Below are 27,535 nucleotides of genomic sequence, written 5' to 3' on the forward strand. Positions count from 1 at the left end.
TGTTTACATTCTTTTGTCAAATTATACTTCTTTTATCTGACCTGATAGTAGTACTATCAATAAAAATGCCATCAATCAAAGGTTGATTGATTGATTACTTGATAAGTTCCAAAGTAGTATCAAAGGTAGAATGATAAGTAGCATTGCCTCATAATCACTAAATACCCTCCCTTCTTCTGACTCATTAGGAATAACTTCTCAGGGAAGATTACCAGCCCTAGAGTCAGGAGGACCTGAGTTCAAACCCAGCCTCAGATACTTAATAATTACATAGCTCTGTGACCTTGGGCAAGTCACTTAACCCCACTGCCTCACAAAAACCACACACACACACAGACACACACACACACAACTATATGTATATGTATATGTATATACTTCTCAAGAGTCATGAATTACATCAAATTACAATCACTTTATACCTTCTCCCCTTTTCAAGTACCCTCTATGGACACAATCCTCATGAGCCAAAGCATCATGTAAAGCCAACTCAGTTCATGAACCATTTGCTCCCCCCACCTACTAAAGCATACTCTCTCCCACAATCCCTGCCTTTAACACCATGGTATTTAAACCCTTGTTAACTAAAGTATGGATTAAGATCACTTCCTAATCTCCTTATGTCCAACCCTTCTAAATTAGTTTCCACCCTCTGCCATGGTGGTATTACAACCCTCTAAGTATCTAGTAAAGTCACTTCTGATTTAATTAAGTATAAAGTCTAAGTACTCAAAGTACTAGGACACTGAAGGTCTCTCTTTACAATTTACAACTAATTTACAAGAACTTTACAATTGATTGTAAGGTATGGGAGGCACTGGCACAGGACCATCCAGAATAGGATGCCCTCATGAGAGAAGGTCTTGCTCTATAAGCAAGACAGAGTTAAAGTAGATCAAAGGAAACCTGAAGCACATAAGTTTAGAATAAACACCCCAGCTGTATATGACCTGTGATAGGGCATTCTGAGTTTGTATTGGTTTGATCAGCCAGTCATAAACCTGTAATTTGTTTCAAAAATAATGAAGTCATTCTGGGCTTCAACAGAACAAAAACCAACCATACCCATATCCTCTAAGTTCAATCTCTTCAATTATATTCAACCCTTTAACTATCCTAAGAGAAATACAATTCTCAAGAGTTACAAGTGTTATTCTCCCTTCTAGGGTGGTATACAATTTAATATTCTTGACTAACATGTTTTTTTTCCATTTTTATTTACTTTTCTATGCAACTCTTTTATCTTGTATATGCAGACTGAATTCTGTTTAGTTCTGATTTTTTTTATCAGGAAATTTTGGAAGTTGTATAGTTTGTTGAACAACCATCTTTTCCCCCTGATAGGATATGCTGAATTTCACAGAATATTAAATTCTTGGTTGTAATCCAAGGTCCTTTGCCCTCTGAAATATGGTCCTCTGGTCCTTCAGTATTGAAACTGAAAAGGCCTGTGTAAGTCTGATTTTGTTTCCTCTTATATTTAAATATTGATTTTGTTTTTTACTGTTTACAGTACTTTCTCATTTATTTGAAAATTCTGGAATTTAGCTATGATAGCCCTTGGGGTTTTTAATCCTGGGGGTCTCTTTCTAGAGGAGTTCTATTTCAATTTTTCAATGACTATTTTTACTTCTTCTTCTAGCAAATTTGGACAGTTTTCCCTTATAATTTTCTGAAATATATTTTCTAGGCTCTTTTTATGAGCTAGGGTTCTGGTAGACCAATAATTCATAAATTATCTCTCTGGATCTATTTTCCAGGTCATTGTTTATCTTAACAGGTATTTTATGTTTTCTTCAATTTCTTCAGTCTTTTTACTTTGGTGGAATCTTGGCGTCTCATAGATTCATTGGTTTCTTTTTGTCCAATTCTAATTTTTGGTTTTATTTTGTTCATTTAGCTTTTGTGTATCCTTTCCTAGTTAGTTCATTTTACTTTTTGCATTTATATCCAGTTTGAGTTATAGATGAATTACATTCCTTTTCCAGTTGGTCAATTATGTTTTTTGATGAGTTAGTTTTTTTTCCAGTTAACTTTTATTTTAAAGAAGTTGATTTCTTTGGTCAATTTTTCATAATTTTCTGCATGGTTCTCATTTCTTTCTCCCCCCACTTTTCTTCTTCCTCTCTTCTTTGGTTTTTAAATTCTTTTTAAAGTTCTTCTATGAGATTTTGGATTTGAGTCCAGTTCATACTCCTCTGAGAACTCTAATGTAGATAATTTTTCAGTTTTCTTCTTTTGAGGTAGCATTTTTATCTGCATAGTAGCTTTCTATGGTTAGCACACTTTTAGTTTTTTTGCTCATTTTTATTTGAGTTTTGCTCCTGGGGTTTGGGAGTATAGACTCAAGTTTTCTGTGCTGAGGATAGATTCTGATTCCTGACCTATCAGTCAAGATAATGTCAATGCAGGAGTTTGTTCCCAACCCAGTGTCCACTTTGTTTGGAGTTGCAATCCTCCTTGCTGGTTGGCTATCTAGTTGCCAGGACCTATGTTGTTGTCAAGTGCTGGAACCTGGACTGCACTGTACCTCCTGCTTGCTTTCCTGCTCTCCAGCTCTCCAGCCTCGTTGGGCTTTATTTTCCTTTTTTCCCTTGAAGAAACAGACCTTCACTGAAAATTCAGTCTACAGTTGAAAACTTCTTTTGATCTTTTTTTGTTTAGTGGGATCTGTACTTTTAGTGTCCGTGTAGAGGCCTCATTTATTGTTGTGTGGGGAAAAAGCTCTAGGAGCATGCTAGCTTTGTGCAGCCATCTTGGCTCTGCCCTAGAAGACTAAATGATTTTTAATTTTTTAGTCTTTTGTTATCTTTCTGGGTCCCCTACCCCCAATTTTAATGGTTTTTGTAATGGAGGTAATTTATTCTGCTACATAGTTTCCTTGACAATTGTGTTTACCTTTTTTTGTTGGTTTGTTTTACAAGGCAGCAGTGACTTGCCATGTTCACACAGCTTGGTAATTATTGTCTGATGCCAGATGTGAACTCATGTCTCCCTGATTCCAGGGCCAGTACCCTATCCACTGCACCACTTTATTTTATTGGGGGTGAAGGAAGAGTGTTATTCTGAAATGTGTTTTCATCTATGTCTGTAAGAATGCCTGTGTTTGCAAATCACATAATCGAGAATGTGTATGTTAATCTGTTTGTAAGAATGCCTCTCTTATTGAATGTCCATTTTCTTTAATTGATGATTAAGCTCAGGTTTACAGAGTTAGCTATTTGGGGTTTCAATTGAGTTCTGTTGCTGTTTGGAATATATCCCATATCCCTGTTATTTCTAGTGGGTGCAGATATATTCCATTATTCAAATTTCCCTTCCTTTTGTTGTTTACCCTTAGAATTATTTAATGTAATCATCTGTCTTGGAGAGTGAAGCATAGGTTTTCATTCATTCTCCCAGAGGCAATTTGTGGATACATTTGACTGCTGTTTTAATTCAAAAGTTCTGGGTGGTTTCCTTTTATTATGGTGCTCAGGTTTTTGACTTTTTACATTCATCTGGGAAGCCAATGATGCCCAAGTTACCTTTACACAATTTGACTTCTCTCTTGGATTTTTTCAGGAACATTCTGCCATGTCTCTATGATCTCCTGGGAATACAGAAGGCTGTTTCATCTGGTGTTGGTTCAACTTACTTTTCTTGCAATATTTATAGATATTTAAAGTCATTTAGATGTCTTGGCAACCATCTTCCCTAGTTTTCATTGATCTGCCTGTTCCCTAGGATTTAACAGTTTATCTTGAGACCTTTGAGTCTTTTCCATTTATATTGTGCTTTCTCACTCCATTCCAGATGGTATTGCATCTGGAAGCTGGAACTAAAAACTTTCTCAATGTCCTCTTATTTTATCAGCCTCAGATTCTGCACAAAGAAACTTCTGGGGTCAAGATTAGATCTACCTAGAAACCAATTTCTGTCCAATTATATCACCAGAAGCTGCTACACTGCTCAATTCTCCCTATTTAATTCTCTGGATAAATCACCTCAGACAAAACTTGATCCCAGTCTCCTATACTTCTGCCTCCTTATGGAATAGAGTCAAGGGATGTTCACTTATTGCTACAAAATGTGAGAGCTGAAGCAGTGTGTATGATCCTATTTATACAGACATTGTAGATAAGGCATTTTTCCACTTGAGAGTGCTTTCTACTGTTACCTTCTCATTTGGGTGGGGGTGCTCTGAATTTGCAGAATTTTTTTGATACTGATCATTCTCTGACTTTACTCAGCTCTGCAGTTTTAATTCTTGAACTCAGGTTTGGGGCTAGGCCAGACTACCTTTGTGGCACTTTTGGTTGATATAGAAGGCCTTGTTGCTCTTATCCTGGATAACTTATACTGACTTCCACACTTCTATAGTTTTTGAAGATCTGAGTAATCTAGAGTTATCTTTAGGCTCTAGAGAGACTTTTGATTATCTCAGGATAATCAGGATATAACTCTTCCAAGGTCTAGGCTTTCTTGGAGGACTATCCACTTTTGTTAACTTCAATCAGTCATAAAACATCTCTTTCTTGAATGGAGGTTTTGGAATTTGTGGCCCTACCCTTCGGAGAGGTGGTGGTGGTGGTAAAGAGATGGTGTATCCAGGATGATGGAATCTTGCAGAATGAGGTGATTATGACCATGATTGATTTTTGAGGAAGTCACTTTCTGTTAATTTCTCATTGGAATTCTTAGTTGTTATTTAGTGTAATGCAAATTTAAGGTTTTTGCTGGAAAAGGTATGTCAAGGTTAGGTGTCTGCTTTGTTTACCTAGATTTCAGCAACTTCTGATACATTATTTCATTATTGCAGAAGAACTGGAGAGATGAATTAGGAACTAATGCAAATCAGATGAAGTAAGAATAGGCCAGGTAGTTAATGGGTCAATATCAGTAAATAATTCCAAAGAAATCTGTGGTAGAACCTTTTCTTGTTTAATACTTACTTAAATTTCTCATGAAATTTCCAAATGATATAAAATGACAAAAGCAAAAATACAAGACTTCACAATGTAGAGAATTGGGTGAATCTCATAATATAAAATGTCATCACTGTTCAAAAATTGAAACTTTAGGGGCAGCTAGATGGTGCAGTGTATAGACTACTGGCCCTGGAGTCAGGAGGATTTGAGTTCAAATCTGACCTCAGAAGCTTAATACTTATCTAGCTGTGTGACCTTGGGCAAGTCACTTAATTCCATTGCCTTCCAAAAAAAAAAGAAAAAGAAAAAGAAACTTCACGTATATAAGATGCAACATGAATAGACAACAATTATTCTTTTTTTTAGATTTTTCAAGGCAATGGGGTTAAGTGGCTTGCCCAAGGCCACACGGCTAGTTAATTATTTAGTGTCTGAGGTCAGATTTGATCCCAGGTACTCCTGACTCCAAGGCTGGTGTTCTATCCACTGCGCCACCTTGCCACCCCATCTTGAATTTTTGGTGGATGGCAAGTCCTATGAGTTAGCAGGATGATGTGGCAGGCATAAAAACTTATAGAATATCAAACTGAAATAAGAAGGGCATCAAAGAATAGGCACATAATTCCATTATATGCTATCTTCATCAAATTTCAACCAGCATATCAAACTTAAATTCTGAATACCAGAGCTTAGGGACAATGATAAGCTGGAGAAAGTCCAAAAGGACCAATCAAGAATAGTGAAGAGATTTGATCCATGACATATGAAAACTAGTTGGAAGAACTGGGAATGTTTATTCTGTAGAAGACTAAAGGGAGATAGTGAAAGTTCTCTTGAAATAGTTGACAGGTTGTCATATGAAGAAAACATTACAGTTGCTTTATTAGAGAGTAGAGAACTAGGAATAACAAGTGCAAGTTACAAAGCATAAATTTAAGTCTATTGTCAAGAAAAACCTCCATGCAATGAGGTGTATAAACATGGTGTGGTTTGTCTCCAAAAGTGATAGGTTTCTGTTCCTTGGAGACCTTTTAAGCATAGACTAGATGAGTGGTGTCATAGACATTGGGTTCACTAAACCATACATAAATAACTGCTGGGCACAGTATGTCTTAAGAAAAACCATATAGTTTTATTGATTTTATTATATTTTTTATTTTATTAAATATATCCCAATTACATTTTAATCTGGTTACCAAGGCACTTTAATTTCAGAAAACTTTTTGTGAAGGTATTTCATGTCTTTTAAAATATTTTTTTTAAATTGTATTGATCTTTTGTTTTTAACATCACATTCATTTCTGAAAACATCCCTCACTTCTCCCCTTTTAGCCATCTTTATAAAAAAAAGAATAAAAATAAAATAGCAAAATTCAGCAATACATCCAATTGTCTGATATTTAAAATATTTAATGCCAACTGAAACCTACCTCTGCAAAGAAGGAACATATCTGGAAGGTAATATTCACACAGAAACTACATGACTATCCATTATGAAACATTCTTTATATCACTATAGATCTACATAAATGGAGAAATATTAAATTTCTTATGAGGGGATTTAACCAATGTTATGAATATGGGCAATACAATATAAATTAACTTAAGCTATTCAGTGCTATCAGTCAAATAATAAAATGATTACTTTATAGTGACAGAAAAATAATGAAATTTATCAAATGTGGTTTATAAGTACCAGAGCTTCTTGACTTCTTGAAATATAGCTCTGAAACAAAGACTTGAAATAAAGCCCATTGTGTTTTAAATGGAATTTTTTGACTATGAGGACTTTAAATCATTCTGGCTTTCATTGAATGACTAATAATAAGTCAATTTTTAGGTACTGATGACTTAAAATGAGAAATAGTAATTGTTTCCCATTCTGGTCAGAAACTTTGACTCCACTCGGATTGATATCGTTAGTTTGGTAAATTGAGTCATCTTTTGTCTCAATTCTTACCCAGCCCTTCATCATTGAATGGGCAAGATTTCAGAGAAACTGAGACCTAGGAATTTAATTTAAACAGGCCAAGGGCACACACTGTATCCTGGGTCATCACCAGTTGTCTTGACCTTTGTCTTGCCACTGGACTCCAAGTGCAAATCAGGACATCACTCTCATGATGTCTTTGGTCCTCTTCAAGAACAAAAGACAAACAAGTACCAGATTTCAAGCTGTATTACAAAGTAATAATTATTTAAACAATTTGACTCTGGTTAAGAAATAGAAAGATAAGAGCAGTAAAACAAATTGAGAATACACAAAGAAATGAATCTAGACGGCTAAAGTTTGATAAACCAAATATCCCCAATATAAAGGGAAAACCTCATTAAATGAGAAAAACTGCCAGGAATACTGGATAACAGTCTGGCAAATATTAGGGTTAGTACAACTCCATATAACAAAGAACAGCACTAAATGGATACATGATACATGGAGAATCAATTAAGAAATTACCTTTCAGATCTTGGAATAGAAGAAGTCATGACGAAAAATCACACAAGACAAAGTGAACAATTTTTGATTACATATAATTCAAAGTTTTTACACAAATAAAAACAATGTGAAGTTAAAAGTAGAAGAGAAATAGTTAATTAGGAAGAAAATAATGTTTTCATTTCCCAGATATAAATGTACAAGAATATGGGGCATTTCTCAATTAATAAATGGTGAAAGGGTGTGAACAGTTTTCAAAGGAAAACATCTAAACTATTAACAATCATATGAAAATCTCAAAATTACTAATAACCAGAGAGATACAAATAAGCTGAGAATCCATCTCATACCCAGCATGTGGTAGTGAAAAAAAAGGAAGAGAAAATAAATGTTGATAGTTACTGGAAAGTTATTGGAACTAATCATGAGAATTTGAATATATCAGAAAAAAATTTTAGAGCACATACTAGACTAATTAATAGATCTTGATTATCTTTGTCTGACAATTCTCCTGATTGAGTAGAAGAGTACAAAAGTTTTACTAGCAAAAGACTAAAAAGTGGATGCTGCTTAAAGGCACATATCCAAAACTATGCTAAATGATGCAGAATCAGCTTGGGAAATCACGGCTTTAATAAAGGCTTTTTAAGCATTCAAGTGAACTATGGACAGCATTACTATGGGAATGTATACATCCAGAAAGATCACTGTCATTGCTCTTTCTACTTTCTTCACTTACAATACTAACCAGATTTAGAAAATGAATGTGTACCTAACTGCCATAAAAAGAGGAGAATATACTTTATTTTACTCACTTTCTAAACTGTTAATTTTACATTAGTGTTCTGCTTTGAGACTAGAGATAAAATTTAGCATGTTATTATAGAATCACAGACTACGATTTATAACTGTTTAATAGAAATTTGATACATTTTCTTAATATTACATCAAATGAATGAAGTAAAATTAATTCAAGGGTTTCAGTTTTATATATAAATTTTTCTAATTTTAATATAAAAGTCAGATTTACAGAAGACAAAAAGCTTAGAGATTTCTTCTTACTGTACAATTAGAAAAAAAATATTTTTACAAGCTCATTAATTAATAAGGAATACCAAGTGTATCCATCACCATTTGAATAGCTTGCAGAGGATTAACAATTTCTTGCATGTTATCTTTCCGCAAAACCCAATCTGGCTTCAACCTGTAGGGAAATGAGAATCAGGGATTAACAAAGATATCATCTGGGGCGGCTAGGTGGTGCAGTGGATAGAGCACTGGTCTTGGACAAGCCACTTAACCCCACTGACTTGCAAAAAAAAAACTAAAAAAGCAAACAAACAAAACAAAGATATCAAAGATAGAAAAATTCAGATCAAGTTTAAATTCTTACCTTGAAACTACTTTTGTTCTTATTGGTGTTGGTGGAATAAAGCAGTGTCCATTTGTGGGATTCATCTTTTGTTTAGTGATTATTTGTTCAGTACATATTTTATGTTTATGTGCTATAAGTTTATAGAGACTGCAAATGCGGTTAACAATTTTAGGTTTGCTTCGGATATCCTAAAAAAAATTAGACAAAAAATTTAAATTGATTAAAAATAAATGGTAATAAATTAAATAATATATCCTGCAACCCTTTTTATAGGCCATTCAACAATTAACAAAAGGAGATTTACTAAGCTATAGCACTGAGAGGATATTCAATAAAGATTAGTACATGTGCTTCTATATGGAAAAAGTGTTAGGTTAGTGGGGAACAGTGTGATATCTTGAGTAGTCTCAGGATTCGACCAAGTTAGAAGGCCCTTGATTCTACATTCATGGGTCTTAGGGGAACTAGGAATCCAAATCAATAAGGCCAGAAGCTACTGGGAAACTGCATCCAGGAAAATTCAACATAAGCCTCAGCCTTCTGAAACAATCATTGCCATTCTTCACAGTAAAACTAGCCTAGCACATGTTTCAGAAATAAAGATAGTGATCTTACCACTAAAAATTAACTGAAGAAAATTCAAAATTTTAAAAATCTTTTACATTGTCTTTGGCTGGAATATTGAACACAAGAAAAATCACAAGTGTAATAAATCTACAAAAGTAGGTTGACAGTTTATTGTAAAAGTTTTTCAGTGTTATATCAAGTAGTTGTTATTTTATTTTTAGAAAACTGGGGACTACTGGGGATTTTTGAGCAAGTGAATGTTAAAGTCAAAGTTTTCCTTTTATTATACTTCTTTGGGATATACCCAGCTAGTAGGATATAAGTTCTGTCATTTTTTCACATTAAAACCCAATTATGGTATAATTCTTTATAGAAGACTAGACACAGGAGATTCTTACTGAATTATTTTAATTAAAAAAACAAATAAAAAACACCCAAGAAACACACATATTAATAGGGGAAGTGAATACTTACTGAAGCTCGCCGAGAGGTCTTCAACAAAATAGCCAATAAACAACAAGTCTTGGTGAAAATACTTCCCCCTTTGTCTGCAACTTTGTCACCAGATTTTTCTCGATATGTTTGCAAAAGAAACAATAGTGTATCTATGCAGTTTTCTACCTCATACACAGATGGTGCTGTTTTTTCATACTTAAAGAAAAATAAAAGACATTGAGTCACATTAGTCAACTTAAAAAATATTTATATAATGTCAAGTAAAAATGAAATAAATTATCAGACTTTAAGATAAAAAATGAAATGCTAAAATATCTGGAAATAATAACTTGGAAGTAACAAAGCTCAAGCTTTTGAAACAGGATATTTAGTACTTTAAGAGGGAAATTTTCAAAAATTGAATATTGCTGCCTATGATAAGGAATACACTTTAGGAAGTGTTCATTTTAAGAAAATATATAATATATATTTTTGTCATTTATCTGTAAGACCATAATACATTTTTAATGTAAAATATTTATACTACCTTAACATATGTCATGTTATGAAACAATAATTTTATTTCAGGTTTTTTGCATTGTGGTATTCAGGTCAGCATGTTTTATGAGACACGAGCATCTTTTTTTTAAATAAAATTTACAGATATAATCCTACCCCAAAACAGAAAACTCGCACATGCACTCTTTGTTAAAGCCAAACAAGCAAAAGTACTTTACATTAATAGGTAGATTACTCAAATTAGAAATAGTTCAATGAGACTAAGATATAAGTACCTTAGCAACATTAAGTAAAACTTGTACTGCATATGTGATGACTTCCATACAAGGGATGCTACGGTTGCAACTTAGAATCAAAACAAATATTTTAGCGATCGCTCCACTCTGGGCCATGTTTTCACAACAGAGAGGGGACAACCTGGTAACAACCTCTAAAAAGGAAATAGAATACACCTGAGTTTAAAGCAGAATACGAGAAAATTCACACTAAAAATTACTTAAGCACTGAGATTTCTAGAAAAATATAGATTATTTATGTAGATAAATTATTTATTATGGTATATTTGAGATGTAACTCAGAAGATATGGACTCTAAATTCAATTCAAACAAACTTTGTGATCATGCACAGATTAATTAAACTCTGTATCTCAGTTTCCTCATGTGCATAAAGGAGGCAATAATATTTCCATTGCTGCCTTTATGGGATTACTCTGAGGAAGTGTTGTATAAAAATTTAGTGTTACAGAAATATAAGCATTATAATACTCAAGAGTTGAAAGCAGTGCTACTGTTTCAAAAAGGATCAACTTCCTATGTACAAGAAAGGAAAAGCAAATGAGCAATTATTAAGTACCTGCTGAGGTTCCAGGTGATATGCAAAGCACTTTACATTATCCCATTTAACCTTGACAACAACTCTGTGTCAATGAGAAAATTGTATGATATAGAACCCCTGCCCCCCCAAAAAAGACTAATTCAATTTAGGCTTCACTAGAGAAGGGAAGGGATAATGGGACTGCATTCTTCCTGGTCAGACCACATTTAGAGATTTGTGTTCATTCTCAGGCTCAAAAGTATACATCAGAAAACAACCAGGATGTTCAAATGAAGGGCTTTACATTCTTGATGTCTGACATCCAGTACTTGAAGAGCCACTGTGTGGAAAAAGGGATTTGAATTGTTCTGCTTGACCACAGAGGGTTAAACTAAGAAATATGAATGAGAAGTAAATTTTATTTTAATCTATGGAAAACTTCCCATTAGATATATATATAAATATATATCTACTGATATATATTTATATCTATATCCATATATATATTTATATCTATACCTATACAAACACACACACACACATATGGAAAGGGGGGGGCATATAACAGAAAGGAAGTTGGCCACCAGTAGGTTCCTACTCATTAGAGGCCCTCCAGCAAAAAAGGCTCAATTTGTCAGTCAGGTTTTCATAAATCAAATGAGATATCTGTAAAGTGCTTAGCACACTTCCCAGTTCATAGCAAGTACTTTATAAATATCAGTGATCATGATGGTTGAATGGCATCCTTTCTTCAGAGAGGATTCAGAGAATCCTTGCTTCCTGAGGTACCTCCCAACTTTGAAATTCTGCAACCATTCCTTGAGAGAGAACTGTTCTTATAATGCATTATCTATTAAAAAAAACAAAAATGATTAATTAACCTAGGTGCTTCAAGGCCTCAAGAATGTATGAAAGATGTTTATATTTTAAAAGGTAATGAATTGCCAGCGCAGTTCTTTTATATAATTTATTTTCTTCTCGGCTCTTTCTATTTACTTCTTGCAGGCTTAGTCGGATGGCTTTAATCTCTGAAAAGTCATTTTTCTTCCTCCAAGAGTATCCTCTCCATAACGCCTAAAAGAGATTTGAGGTAAGGAGAGTAAAAGATTAATATTCTCAAACTGCTTTTCTAAGCTAAAGCTTACATCTGAACACATACTTGAGATCACTAATCTAGAAAATGATGGTCAATTTGTCCGTATACTAATTCAGTCTATAAAGTAATGTTACTTAAAAAAAAAATTCATTTTTTTAATCCTGTGTCTTGGAATTGAGAAGTGCAATGACTCACAATGATAGATGCCACACTGTGAGAGTAGAATTCAAGAATGTCACTGGGCAGGGTGGCACACACTACAATCCTCACTACTGGAAGACTGAGGATAGCAGTTCTCATGAGTTCTGACTTTTTTTTTTTGCAAGGCAATAGGGTTAAGGGACTTGCCCAAGGTCATACAGCTAGTTAATTATTATGTGTCTAAGTCCAGATTTGAACTCAAGTCCTCTTGACTTCAGGGCTGGTCCTCTATCCACTGTACTACCTAGCTGCCCCATGAGTTCTGGATTTTGAGAAGATGGCCGACTAAATGTCTACCCTAAATTCTAAACTAATGAAGTGAATCTATGGGAATGGGGAACCACCATGTTGCCTAAAGAAGAGAGAATAGGCCCAGAATAAACAGAACAGTTCAAAGACCCTGATCTGATCAGATTGGACTTCTGAGAAGCACTCTCACTTCCAGCATGGAAGAAATAGCAAAGACCCACTCTTAAAAATAAATAAAAGTAAACTAAACTTAATTTTAAAATAACTAATTCCTTTAAAAATTCCTTTGCTCATTTAATTTCCTAAGTGCTACCTCGCATCCATTTAGAAATATGGAAATAAAATTTTATTTTTCACAGAACTGTTTAATCTTTCAATCACATTATTTCGGTACATGCCTTTAAATTTTCAGAGGGAATAAAGAAATTTGAAGTATCTTCAACTAAAATAAAACAAAATCTACAGTTACCTGAATTTTAGAAATTCCACTTTTAAGTTTTTCTTCTCGTCTGCGGAAGAGGAAATTACGTGCTGCTCTCTGAATCACTGCTGCAGCTCTGTTTCTCCGAATCCAACACTCTTGAACTGCCTCCTGACCTTTTATGATATTTTGACGATTCTGAATATATATATTTTGTTGTACTCTTGCTTGGAAGCATCTCTGTTTTGTATTATAAAAAACAAAACTTTGAACATACACATATATATATAATAATTTATAAACAACATTAAGAGCTGTTTCCCAAATAATCCTGCTCATTATATTGATAGAGAAAGACTAAAGATATTATTTTCTCACTATCAGTCTTTGGATATATTTAAATGCTGATTGATGTTAAAAGAAAAATTAAATTATATTATTTCTTTTTTACTTGAAAACTAACATGGATATGAATGACTTAATTAATATACTTTCTATCTTCCTCCAATGCTACATGAAGCCTGTATGTTTTCTGAACTATAAAAGCAGAGGTGATAGTATGTTATAGTGAAAAATGAAGTATTCTATTTTGGGCTTTCTATTCTAAAATCTAAAAAAAAAAGCATTAATAATATATTTTGAAAATTCATTCATATTTTGTTTTTTTAATACTGCTTCAATCTAGAATCAATCATGAGAAAATAACAAGAAATCACATTTGATTAGGAAATTAAATAAAATTAATCACTTAATTCAGTATTTTAATATACATTCAGGAATAAAAACCATTCTAATTAAAAATTAATATGTTGGTTAAGACACATTTCTGGCATATGAGCATTTCTGCTCACATGTAACAGAATAACACTTCTAAGAATTTTAATATGAATATATAACGCTGAATTTAAAAAATTAAGATGGAATAACATCAATATTTTGAACTCTATAATTTACTATGAAGAACAATTCGACAATCTGATCATATGATATGCTGTCTTGTAGGCTTATGGAATTCTATGATTGCCCCCTTAGACTGAAATACAAATAATATTTGTTCAAATAGTTTCACAAATTTCTGGGTTCCCAAAAGTTATTTTTACAAGGAATGATGGCAAGTTACAGGGTCAATAAAGGCAGAATTCTATTGAGCTTTTTGTTGTTAGTAGCAACTGGCCATCAACAAACTACATTAATGGCAAGGCACCAATTTCCTTGATTTTTCTTTCTATGAAGACTTGTTGCAAAAGTAAGAAGAAATATCATGTGCATGTGTGAGATATGGGGGATAGGGAAGTACCAAATTTTGATAACTTGTTCTCCAGGCAAGTAGCTCTTTAAAAAGTGAACAAATTCAAACTGATAGGTGATAGCTACAGATGTATTAAATAATTCAACATTTCCAAAATATTACTTAATATCAGTGGGATATTTTATCTAAAAAGATTTACATTCTTCCTCACTAACCAACCACAAACAAGAGCTTGCAACATGATACCTTTTCTCATTCTTATATATTTTATCCTTTCACATTTTCCAGACTTTCTAGTTTGAAAACGTATGATCAAAGAGGCAGCTTTCAGTTGAAGAAAGTTCTGCCTTTTTTAATAGCCTCAATAAACTGCTTGGATCAAACAGGCTGCCTTGTATCTCTACATTAGATAAATCATGACATTAGAAGGCTGATGTCAGTATAATTGAAGATTTTTTACCTCAATAAGTTATTAAAATTAAAATTCAAAAAAAATTAAGGAAAACTTTAGAGTTGTGACTTAAGACTAATATTTATTTTTGTTTTTGCAAGACAATGGGGTTAAGTGACTTGTCCACAGTCATGCAGCTAGGTAATTATTAAATGTCTGAGTCCAGATCTGAATTCAGGTCCTCCTGACTCCAGGGCCAGTGTTCTATTCACTGCATCACTTAGCTGCTTCCCCATTTTTATCTATAGAAAAGTAACAGAACTTGGGTCTGCAGTTAAAAAACTAAGACTGAATCAGAATCAATACTTATGACAATTGAATCACAGGGTAACCAAGCATTCAACTAATCCTTCTCTTATCACCCTTATACTAATATAAGGAAGGGGGTTTGAGATGAAAGGAGAAGGAATAGGCTTATAACACACACACACACAAAAGAAATACTGAATAAGACTGCTAATATATATATATAATATTAAATAAGTCTGCTAATGGTACAATAGAATGGCCTTTTTTTTTTAGGTTTTTGCAAGGCAAATGCGGTTAAGTGGCTTGCCCAAGGCCACACAGCTAGGTAATTATTAAGTGTCTGAGTCCGGATTTGAAGCCAGGTACTCCTAACTCTAAGGCCAGTGATTTATCCACTGCGCCACCTAGCTGCCCCTAGAATGGCCTTTTAACAGCTATAAGGTAATTCTGCTCAAATATGCTGAGTAACTGACTACTTATCCCATACCTCAGATTCTCCCTGATCATCTATGACAAGACAGATAAAATTCTAGAAATCAATTCAATTTCTGTCACACTGTTTTTTGTTTTTTTTTAAATTTAGTTCTTTAAAGTGAATATTATAGGAATACTTTCAAGAAATCACAAAAGTGCCAGGAACAACATAATGAAATTTGTTTAGGAATTTACTCTCCTAATAGGATTGCAATTTTGCTTTACTTATTACTACTTAAAATACTTGAAGCACTATATTTTAATTTTGTCAACTAAAATTTGAAGCATTATATTTTGAAGGAGGAAGAATTACTTAGGATATTTATTGAAAACTTTGCATCTAAGGAGACAGATACCTGTATACAATGAGAGCATGTCCTTCAAGACAATTATATTTATATACACACACACACATTTACATATACATATACATATATATATATATATATATATATATATATATATATATAGGTTCTGTGTATAAAGAGAATTTTAAATTGAACTTCAGATGTGTGAAAATTAAAACAGACATGTTGAACGCCTACTTTTAGCAATTGATTTCTAACACAATATCCTCTATAAGCTGACTGAATCTTGATTGTAGCTTCTCTCATACACAGGAAGTGTTCACGATCTTTTTTTGCAACAACAGTGGCCCTCCATCTTCTCTGAATAATAATTGTTGAAAGTCTCAAGTTCAAAAACCTAAAAGAAAAAAGAAAAATCACAATGACTGTTAAAGTCCCCTCCTAAAACTGTACTTCAATAATTTAGTTAGTAATTGTTAATAAGAGCCTGCTATATGGGTAGAAAATTATGATTACTGGGGATTTAAAATGGAGAAAATATGATCTCTCAAGGAACTCACAATGGAGTTGGGAAGAGGTAACAAATACAAAAAAAAAAGTAGAAAACAAAAGAAAATTAAAACTCATATGTTGCCTAAATCAAATACAGTGCTGAGACGAGTACAGATTAAGGAAACACAAGAAAATCAACTTCAAACCACATCTCGGAAGATGATTCGCTGACCAAAGAAAAAGAAAGTAAGAGAGCACTTCAGGTAAGGAGAATAATAGATTTTTGACATTAATAATCCAATAAAACAGCATATGAGAAATATTTTGGCAGCTATGGAGAGAGTGGACTAAAGGAATGAGGGCTTACAGGTAGGGAAATCACCAAAGAAACTGCTATAGTCATTCAATTCAAGAAGCCAATAATGAGAAAAATAGACAAAGCAAGTGGTCAAACAAATTAAGGAAGCAAAGATCAAAGATGTGTGAAACATTTCAAAGGAAAAAATAGTCTTTACATTACATGAATCTAGAAAATGAAGGAGTTCAAGGTTAATTATAAAATTATAGGTGTTATGGCACCATAATAATAGGCAAATGGAGAAAGACAGTTTGGAAAAGAAGATACAAGTTTGACATAAAAGTTTTAAGTTTTGTTAGGAAGTCTAATGAATATATATTATAGATAGTTAAAGAGTATGGGACATTAGGGAAGCCTTAGCACCTATGGCCTTTTTAAAATCTGCTTGTCTACCTTTGGCATCCACCTTTACCCAGCTTTCAAGAAACAGTAGCATGTGCAGTGACTCCATTCCAGTAAATCACATCAACAGATCAGCTAAACCAGTGTAAGCATTGATGGGTTAAGAGTCTAAGCAAAAATGCCACTACTGGATCTATACCCTGAAGAGATAATGAAAAAGGATAAAAACATGACATGTACAAAAATATTCATAGCAGCTCTGTCTGTTGTGGCAAAGAATTGGAAATTAAGTGAATGCCCATCAATTGGGGAATGGCTGAACAAATTGTGGTATATGTACATTATGGAACACTATTGTTCTTTTAGAAACCAGGAGGAATGGGAATTCAGAGAAGCCTGGAAGGATTTACATGAACTGATGCTGAGTGAGATGAGCAGAACCAGAAGAACACTGCACACCTTAATGGATTTGCTCATTCCATCAGGCACAATTTTGGGGTATTGGCAATGGAGAATACAATCTGTATCCAGAGAAAGAATTGTGGAGTTTAAGCAAAGACCAAAGACTATTACCTTTAATTAAAAAAAAAAAAGCCTGTTATCTTATTATGGAATTTTGCTCTTATACTTTATTTTTTTTCCCTTAAGAATATGATTTCTTGGGGCAGCTAGGTGGCGCAGTGGATAGAGCACCAGCCCTGGAGTCAGGAGTACCTGAGTTCAAATCCGTCCTCAGACAATTAATAATTACCTAGCTGTGTGGTCTTGGGCAAGCCACTTAACCCCGTTGCCTTGAAATAAAAAAAAAAAAAAAAGATTTCTCTCCCATCACATTCAACTTAGATCATTGTATACCATGGAAACAATGTAAAGATTAACAGACTGCCTTCTGTGGAGGGTGGGAGGAGGGAAGTGAGATTAGGGAAAAACTGCAAAATTTAAAATAAATAAATTTATTAAAAAAAGTCTAGGGATGGCTAGGTGGCGTAGTAGATAAAGCACTGGCCCTGGAGTCAGGAGTACCTGGGTTCAAATCTGGTCTCAGACACTTAATAATTACCTAGCTGTGTGGCCTTGGGCAAGCCACTTAACCCCATTGCCTAGCAAAAAAAAAAAAAAAATTAAAAATTAAAAAAATAAAAATAAAAAAAGTCTAGACCCTATTGATGGGTCTACTCTAAACATGTGAAGTTTTCCAACAGAATGGGTGGATTAGAGCAATTTGTTCCAGCAGTCATGAAGGCAGGATCTGGGGAGCACTTAGAGCTTGGTCAGGCATAAAAGACACCAACATTATCCACTGCATCCCAGCCAATAATTGTCAGTCATCTTTACATCTGTCCTGTCACTGGGCTGTGACCACTCAGGAAAAGAGTGAGGCTGATGACTTGCAACTCTGCCTCACTTAAATCTAATTCATACAGAAATCAAGACATTACCCACTGATACTATGGATCCTCCTCAAAAATTAAGGTTGAACATCAAGAAAGAAGTTGAGAGGTAAGAACTAGAGAAATATGAGAAGTTATTTACATAGAATTATCAATTCCTCAAGGGTTCACCAATATGGTATAAAAAAACAAAAAAAAGATTCAAACAGTGAGGGGAGGAGAGGGGAGAGAGTTTGTGTTTGTGTGTCTGTGTGTATGGGTGTGTGTGTGTGTGTGTGTGTGTGTGTGTGTGTGTGTGTGTGTGTGTGTGTGTGTGAGAGAGAGAAAGAATTTATTATCAAGAAACATTAATAAAGGACTTACTATTTACAAGTTTACTAAGTGATGGCTATACAAAAGGAGGCAAAAGATAGTGCCTATTCCTCAAGGAGCTCACATCTAATGGGAGAGACTACCTAACTTAACTACTGAAATCTTAACCATCCTTTATACTCAATTTAAGTGCAATCTCATCCTTGAAGTTTCACCTAAACTGTATATGCCATCCAACTCTTCAAGTCTAATACCTATAAATCTCTGATCATAGAGTATAGATGTTTGGTAAATTTTACAGAACTTTTTTTTAATAATGAAATAAGTGCTATCACGAAACAGGAATTGATTAGATTTTACTCTTTGATAGAAGAAAAATCTGTCATAAGAAGGTTGAAATATGGAATGACTATAAACAACAATCAATGTAAAACAGGTAAGAAGAAAAACACTTATTATCTTACATATTCTCATGCAAACATACATTCTCACATATGAATGAGTAATGATACTTTACCAGATCCTTTGTAATCTAGTGTAGAGGAAATTTTCAATGATATAAACAGCTTTTTTCAAGGCTAGATATTCTTTGCGAGCTTTGTAACATCTGAAACAGGCTTGGATTTTTTTGGCAGCTTTCACTTCACATAAAGATTTCCTGGTTTTATATCCCCTCCATACAGCCTGTTAAAGATTGAATACATAATCAATTTTTTAATTCATTTCCATGGAAAAAATAGCATAATACACAAATAAAAAATCAAATAAATCATCTCTATATTACATAATTAAACAGAATTTTAAGTCACTCATTCCCACTTTTATCTGTAACTGGAATTCCCTTTAGAACATCCTAGCAAATGGTCATTCAGCCCTGCTTGAAGACCCCTAGGACAGAAAGAATCCATTACTTTCTGAAGCAATCCATTCCACTCCTGGATAAGTTTTCCTTATTTGAAATTGAAATTGGCCTCTGTAACTTCTATCCTCTCTTCGCAGTTTTGCTTTCTGAAGCTAACAGAAAAAATATTCTACAACACAATTATTCAAATATTTCAACACAATTACTCATTTCTCCAAAATAAGCATTTCCAACTTCAAGTACTATTGCATGGTTTCCAGTGCTCTTGTATTGTGGTTTCTCTTCTTAAATTTGATGAATACTTAAACTTGCCAATGTCCTTCCTAAAATATGATGCCCAGAACTCAAGACAATGCTCCAAGTACATAAGTGAATACAGAGAAAATCATGGAGGCAAAGTCACTAGTACATGGAGCTAGGGAAATAGGGATAAGGATAAAACAAGTATATGAAATGGCAATTAAAGGGTCCTTAAAAGGATCAAATGGAAGGCAGATGCAGGAAATAGAATATTGTAAGGGAAAAGTTTGAAGGCCAGTCGGGATGCTACAATTTTGGGGGAAAACAGTGGTAATAAGTATGAAGCAGGAAAAGGAGGCTGAACCTCAATTGTGAAGGACATCAAATAGAGGAGCTTGTTTTCTATTCTAAAGGCAACTGGGAGCTACTGGGACATCTTAAGCAAGTGACAGTACAATCTGTGCTTGAAGATTATCAATCTAGCAGAGATGTGGGGAGAGAATGAATGCAGGATACAAATTAGAAAGAAATTGCAATAGTACAGACAAATTATTTGGCAGTTTTGTGAATGAAGAGAAGGGGATGGAGACAAGTGAGAGAATAAAGGGACTAGAGAAAGGATAAAGAAGAGTTGAGGATGACTTAAACCTTGGTGGTTGGAAAAATAATTGTGCCCTCATGGAAATAGGGATATTAATAAAAGGGTTAAGTTTTGGCGGGAAAAGAAAAAAAGGATTCTGGATTCTTTTGGGGGGAGATGAAGGTTGAGGGAGTGTGTGGAGAGGTGAAGAATAGGAATTTATTAAGCTAGGTGCCAAATAATGTACAAAACACTTTAAAAATATTTTCTCATTTAATCTTCACAATAAACCCAGTAGGTTATCATTATCCTCATCCACATTACCTAGAACTGCTGAAATTACTTCTATTAATGCAATATAAGATTATATTAGTTTTTGGGTTTTTTTTAATCAGGAGACATTATTGACATAAATTTGCAGTCTTTCAAAATGCCAGAGATTTTTCAGATAAACTGTGATCTACTTAAGTATTACCCACCTTGAGTTTAGGTGTGATGTTTTGGGCATTTTTTTAAAAACCCAAAGATTAAGTCTATTGCTCTAAATGGTAGGAAGTTTCACATGCAGATTCTATGAATCCTATATTAGCTATTCTTCCCAGCTTGAAAACTTCTTTAATTTTGCCAACATTCCACCTATATTTAAACAGATCTGATATCTTGTCAGTTTGGAAGTTCACTCTAGTGCTGAAGACCATAAACAATATATGCTTATTTGCTCATGTCTCACAAAAGTTTACTAGAGCTAGGAGAAGGGGGGGAATCAATCCAATGCACTGAAGGAGGCCTTCATCATTTTTTTCCTGAAATCAGGCCATTTTCAACTTTTCACAAATCATTCCTTTCTTCCACATGACTAGCCCACCTTCTCTTTCTGTTACCCAAATTTTGGTTGTCGTTCTGTCATCAATGCCTTCATTTAAATCACTGATAATAACCTTCCATAATATACTTGGGTCAATCTCAAGGATTCATTAGTCTATTAGAGTTCCAGTTCAATTATCATTCCTCTGAATTGTCATCCAATCAGAAGAGTATAATATATATTTAAAAGGGTCGATGAGCTATCAGTCATTGCTACTCTAGCAAAAATCAATTTAATGAGAGGTGGTAGTAGTTGGAACCAGTGTGTTGTTATAAAAGAGAATTGGACTGGGATCAGGAAACCTAGGGTATAGTTGTTTTACCCCAAGCCCACCACTTCTTGCCCAACTCCTAATAACTTGCTAGGTGACCCTGAGACAAGTCTCTGGATCGCCATTTTCACATAAATAAAGCAGGGGGACAGAATTTGATGGAGTTTAAGGCATAATTACCATCTAGTTCTAATTCATGTTTCTAGGACTGCTTTTTTACTAACATTTGGCTGGAATAAGCTATACTGTGGGAGTGGTAGTTTTAATTAAATGGGAGAGAAAAGTCATTTTGGACTGGAACATTTTTATAGATAAGAGGCACCTACCTAATCCTATCTGCCAAAATAAAGCTGTGGTACTTAACAAAAACTTTTGCTAAAGTGAGTTAATTTTGATCATAGGCTCTTGGTTTAGAACTTGAAGGGATTCTTATGAAGGTAAAAAAATGACGCCTATGTACAAAAATATATATAGTGACTCTTTTCATAGTAAACAAAATTGGAAATTAAAGAGATACACACCTATTGAGGAAGGGTTACACAAGTTATAGTATATATATATATACATATATATATATATATACAATGTAATATTAATGAGACAGAAGAAATAATGAGGTGAGATAATTCAGAAAAACCTGGAAAGACCTCTATGAACTAATACAAAGTGAAATGAGAAAAATTCTTTATAAAGACATTACAAAGACAACTTTGAAAAATTTTGTAATCCTGATCAACAATATGCTAAACTTCCATGCCAGAGGATTAAAGATGAAGCACACTATCCATCTCCTGACAGAGAGGTGATTTTGGACATGGTCAACAGGAATTTATTTTTCTGGACTATGAATATTCATTAGAAGGGTTCAATTGGGAAGAGAAGTTGGTAGGGAGAGAGGATTATAATTACCCCAAAGCTAAGTGACTGTTCCAGTTTCTTTATACCTTTCTTCCCCTTCATATAATCTGTGATGTTGACATTGGTCTGCTTGCACACAACATTCCTAACTTCCAACTACACACACATTTTCACTGGTTGGTCTTTAGGTCTAGAATTGACCCCCCCTCTTTATTTCTGCCTCTAAATTTCCTTGGGTTCCTTCAAATCTCAACTAAAGTTTGATTTTCTGCAAGAAGTTTTTCTTAGTCCTTCTTAAACCTGGAGCCTTCCCCTCAGAGACTAGTTTCAATTTATCATCTTTTTTGGCACATAGTTATTCACATTATCGCCTATGAGCACTCCTTTAGAGAAAGGACCATTTTTTGACTTTTTTTTTCCATTTTGAATATTTAACATAGTACATGGTAGGTGCTTAAAAAAATGCTTGATGTTTTGACATCTGTGGCACAAAAATTTCTAAAATCCTTAACCTGATTTTACCAGAAAAAGAAAGTCCTGGATGAGAATGGTAAGCAGTGACTCTGAAACTTAAAAATCTTAGAAAGTTGCCTTATCTGGAGTCCCAAAGCCAAAGTTAGAGGCAGGAATGGGACCCAGGTCTTCCAAGGACAGCTGTCTATCCATTCTATCATTTGTACCTTTTAATAAGAAGTCTAGTGAAATAGAAGATAAACTAGTAAAGGACTGGTCCTGTTTACCATATGAGAATATAGTATAACTACTCTATCTTAAAAGTTAAAACCTTCCCAGTCATTCAAACCACATTATCACAAACCATATGAAGCTGCTGAAAGAGCTGTATGGATGGAACAATTATCCCTAGGTTTCTAATGAAGCAGATGCAATTCTACCGTAAGGAAAAAAACCTGATACTATTTTCTGAAATGCCATTTATAAATACCTGAATTTTTATGGTGCTATCCTTAATTTTCAGAAACTTTCGCCGTTGAATAAATCCTTTCACTCTAGCTTGAATTCTTATAATGTTGTACTGGGTTTGTAAATGACCTTTCCTTTGATATTTTGAAGACAAATATATTCTATAATGATTCTCCAAAATCAATGCTGATTTTTTATACAATATAAACTGCCTCTTGGTTTGCCATCTCATATATGCCTGTAATATCAGAGCAGATCTTATTTGCTGTAAGAATTTTTTATGATACATGGCCATATAGAGGAAAGACCTAATTCTTAGGCCATCACCATTTTGCTTTACTAAGTTTCTTGCAATTGTTTTATGAAAGCTATGAGTTGTCTTTTCAGTTGTTCTATGTGGCCATGCCATTTTCTGCAAAGGAGTTCTTTGACAGGATTTTTGCCAACTCTGAAACACAAGTGATGTATTTTGAGCCATTTTTAATCGAATCTTTGTCCTATAATGACGAAATGCTGACTGTATAACAATCGCCGCCATCTCTCTCTCCAATATGTTTTTAAATTTCTGTCGCGCTTTCATGCCTCTGAAAGCAGCCTGTATAGTTAAAATAGCATTTCGTGTCTTTAAAAATGTATTTCGATCAGTTTTTGTCTTGGAATATAACCTATAATAAGTCTGTATGACAACAGCTGCATTTCTCATGGTATGATAGGCAACTCTGGCCTTGTGCATTCGGAAGGTGGCCTGAATTAATGTAGCAGACCAATGCATACGGAGAAAATTCCTTTGGAGCTTGAGGTCTTTGTAAGTAGTCTCTATATAAGTAAGTCCTTTGGTGGGTACACATGTTTTAATGGATGCTCTGTGTATCTTCTGAAGAACTGTTGCTTTCCTAGGAGAGAGATTGTTCTGATGTACTTTAATATGTTTTTGGTCACCAACAAGTGTTTCATATGGTTCCTGCCTTTCTTTACTAGTCACTGTGGTCCCCAAAGCTTCCTGAAGGCAAGTTGCTTCTTTCTTCATGATGAAACTATGCTGACAGGCTTCCTTTTTCTCTTTATTTACTCTGTATCTCTTCTGTATTACTTTAGTAGCCCATTGTATATCTTGATAGTAACAATACTGTTTATACATTCTATAAGAGCTTTGTATTATGACTGCTGCATTGTGTTTTTTCCATAAAAGCTGACGAGATTTCATTCTTCTATATGCAGCCTGGATAACCACAGCAGAATTTTGTTGCTTTAGATAATTTTCCATCTGTGGTTTTCCTTCTCTGTATCCATAGGACTGCTGCTGACTTATAGTCTTCATGGCTTGATATGAAGCATATGCTTTGTGCCTTCTGAATGCTGTTTGGATAACAGCAGCAGCCTGGTGCATCTCTTTCACCCTTTTCTTTACCATAAAACATCTATAATGTGACTGAAGGACAATAACTGCCTTACGTAAACACAAATATTCTTGAAATTCATGCTTGGCCCAAACTGTTGCTCGATACTTTCGCTGAATTAAAATTGTGGCCCTCTTTAGAGAGAGGTATCTTTTTCGTACTATTGAAGACCTGAACCTCCTCTGAATGAGGGTTGCAGCTAACTGCATTACTCTCAAGTGTTGTCTTGTTTTCATACCCCGAAACGCTGCTTGAATACAAATAATTGAGTGATTCAAGCCACTGTATTTACAAACCTGTATACTTCCTTCCTTGATGGCATAATGCTGCCCCTTGTCCAACTCACTCAAATACTTGTGTTGGGTATACTTCCGATAGTATGACTGTATCACTGTTGCTGCAACGTTCATCTTTCTTAATTTTTGACGTATTCTTGCACCTCTAAAAGCAGCTTGAAGAATAATGGTAGAATGCAGAAGGGTCAAGTAATTGCCACGCTCTGCTTTGCCTTGACGATATGCTCTATATCTCACCTGAATCACAATAGCAGCCATTCTCATAGTTCTATATTTTGTCCTTAATTGATGCATTTTGAACACAGATTTAATATAAGTGGCTGCTCTGTGCATATGGTGAATTTGTCTTCTTACTCGTACACCCTTATAAATGGCTTGCATTTTTATAGTTATATTCCTTAAAATAAGGTATTCCCAGCGTTGGTGATTTGCTTTGACTACAGCTCGATACCATCTCTGTATTGTGATTGCTGTGGCTCGAAGGAATAAATATTTCTTCCTTGAACTATAAGATTTATATTTAGCCTGAATAGTTATAGCTGCTTTGTGGAGCACTTTCACCTGTTTTCTTACTTTCATACCACGATAAGTTGATTGTAAAGTGAGTGTAGCTGATTTTATTTTTAAATATAGGGAATACTGCTCTTTTCCAATCTTGTAAGCCTTGTAATACCTTTGGATCTGAAGAGCAGCTCTTTTCATGGCTTTCCATTTTTTTTGACAAATGTACATTCTAAAGCATGACTGTATAATGACAGCAGATTGCTTTTGTCTACTAATTTGTCTTCTTACTGCTTGTCCCCTCCAAGCTGCTTGAAGCCTCAAAACAGCATGATAAAGATCACTGTATGCTTTATGCTGCTTCTTTTCTAAAATTTTTGCTTTAAAATGTTGTTGAATGGTCAATGCAGCATTTTTCATCAATCTGAATTTTTTCTGAGCTCTGACCCTTCTAAAAGCACACTGAATGATGATTGCAGCATTGTGTTCCCTTTGGACCCACTTTCGAACTTTCCAACCACGATAAACTGCCTGAAGAAAAATCACAGCTGCTCTTGTTTTTAAGAAGTCCATTCTTATTTTATAACCAGCTTTATGTGCTCTATACCATTGCTGAATCTTGATAGAAGCCTTAAGGATGGCTTGATATTTCGATCTTTTGGTGTGTCCTCTAAAAGCAGTTTGAATTTTAAGAGCAGCAGCACATTTGTGATTGAACATTTTACGGATTTTATAACCTCTATAGGCTGTTTGTAAGCAAACAACTGACTTTTTTACTTTTAAGAATTTTTCTCTCTCATGGATTTGCAGCTGGTATGCACGGTAACAACTCTGAATACAAACTGTAGCTCTATAAATGCGAAGGTAGTGTTGTTGCTCCTTTCTCATTCTAAAGTAAGATTGCAGCACAGTAGCAGCTTTTCTCTGTAAATGTAACTGCTTACGAACCAAGTGGCCTCTCACAACAGCTTGTAATTTAATGCAAGATGTCCTTAATAGCTGATATTCATCTCTGCATCCTGCAGCATATCTTCTGGAACGGTACCATCGCTGGATACATAGTGCAGATTTTCTTAAAGTTAAATATTGTTTACGTGCTTGTTTCATCTTGATAAATGCTTGCAACATTATTATGGCATGTTTTATTCTTAGAAATTTCTTTCTCAAAATGTAAGCACGATAATGTGTCTGAATAACCCAAGCAGCTCTTATTTCTCTACATAACTGACGAGCCTTCATTCCCCTGAAAGCTGCTTGAAGCTGTATAACTGCCCTGCGCTTTTGTAAATAGTTTGTCCTTTCAGTTCTTCCTTTCTGATAAGCTCTATAATGCTTCTGGATAGTCAGTATGCATTTCTTCTTTTCAGTGTATAACTTTTTGGCTTGTCTGCATCTGAATCTGCTCTGGATGACAATCACAGACAATCTGATGCATGTATATCTCTTCTTCTCTTTCTGCATCCGATACCATGATTGAATTATAACAGCAGCTTTTTCCACCTTAGCTAATTTCCTGGCTTTCCATTTTCTGAAAGCTCTTTGCAACACTAAGATGGATTTGGTTTGCTGCTCTAATTTACACCTTTTCCATCTTCTGAATGCAGACTGAATTACCAATGACGAAGATCTGAGCATTTTGTATTTTTGCTGGTCTTCTCTTCTTCTCAAACAAGCTCGCCAATGCCTCTGAATTGTAATAGCAGCCCAACGATGCTGTTTGAAAGCAGCAACAGCCACCAACATTCTTATTCTAGCCTGAAGAATGATGGCACAATGTTTTAATTTCAGAAACCATTTTCTAATGGAATATCTTCTCCAGAAAGCCTAAAAAAGAAAATAAAGTAAGTAAATATGTACCACATTTCCTTTTTATTACTTCTAAAGTTAGCTTTTCCTGTCTTCTGAAAGATAAATTTTAAAATACCAATGCAAACAAAGACTTTCATTGTTCTAATCTATGTCAAAAATGTAATAATGACAATGTGAACTATTCATGGATTCTTTTTAAATTATGCCTAATTTTAAAACATTAGAAAATGCAAATTCATTTTATATATAAAATGCTAAAAAAAGTAAAATGCAAGTTCTAGAAAT

The 27,535-nt window shown here is 34.3% G+C and overlaps 1 protein-coding gene across 1 annotated transcript in view; it reads right to left on the reverse strand.

The window, feature by feature from the left end:
- Window positions 1–7,425: 7,425 nt before the first annotated feature.
- The window catches only part of ASPM (assembly factor for spindle microtubules), a 51,284-nt gene continuing 31,174 nt past the window's right edge, over window positions 7,426–27,535 (reverse strand). Inside the window, exons 18-26 of the mRNA XM_074220893.1 lie at window positions 23,270–27,265; window positions 19,168–19,334; window positions 15,993–16,152; window positions 13,073–13,264; window positions 11,939–12,131; window positions 10,519–10,673; window positions 9,764–9,940; window positions 8,741–8,910; window positions 7,426–8,551 (exon numbers count right to left, since the gene is read on the reverse strand). Of these exons, the coding sequence (XP_074076994.1) occupies window positions 8,449–8,551; window positions 8,741–8,910; window positions 9,764–9,940; window positions 10,519–10,673; window positions 11,939–12,131; window positions 13,073–13,264; window positions 15,993–16,152; window positions 19,168–19,334; window positions 23,270–27,265 (5,313 nt within the window). The 3' untranslated portion in view covers window positions 7,426–8,448. The remainder of the gene's footprint in view (window positions 8,552–8,740; window positions 8,911–9,763; window positions 9,941–10,518; window positions 10,674–11,938; window positions 12,132–13,072; window positions 13,265–15,992; window positions 16,153–19,167; window positions 19,335–23,269; window positions 27,266–27,535) is intronic.

The sequence above is a fragment of the Macrotis lagotis genome, chromosome 2 (genome assembly GCF_037893015.1).
Source record: "Macrotis lagotis isolate mMagLag1 chromosome 2, bilby.v1.9.chrom.fasta, whole genome shotgun sequence".
In the NCBI taxonomy this organism is placed as follows: Eukaryota; Metazoa; Chordata; class Mammalia; order Peramelemorphia; family Peramelidae; genus Macrotis; species Macrotis lagotis.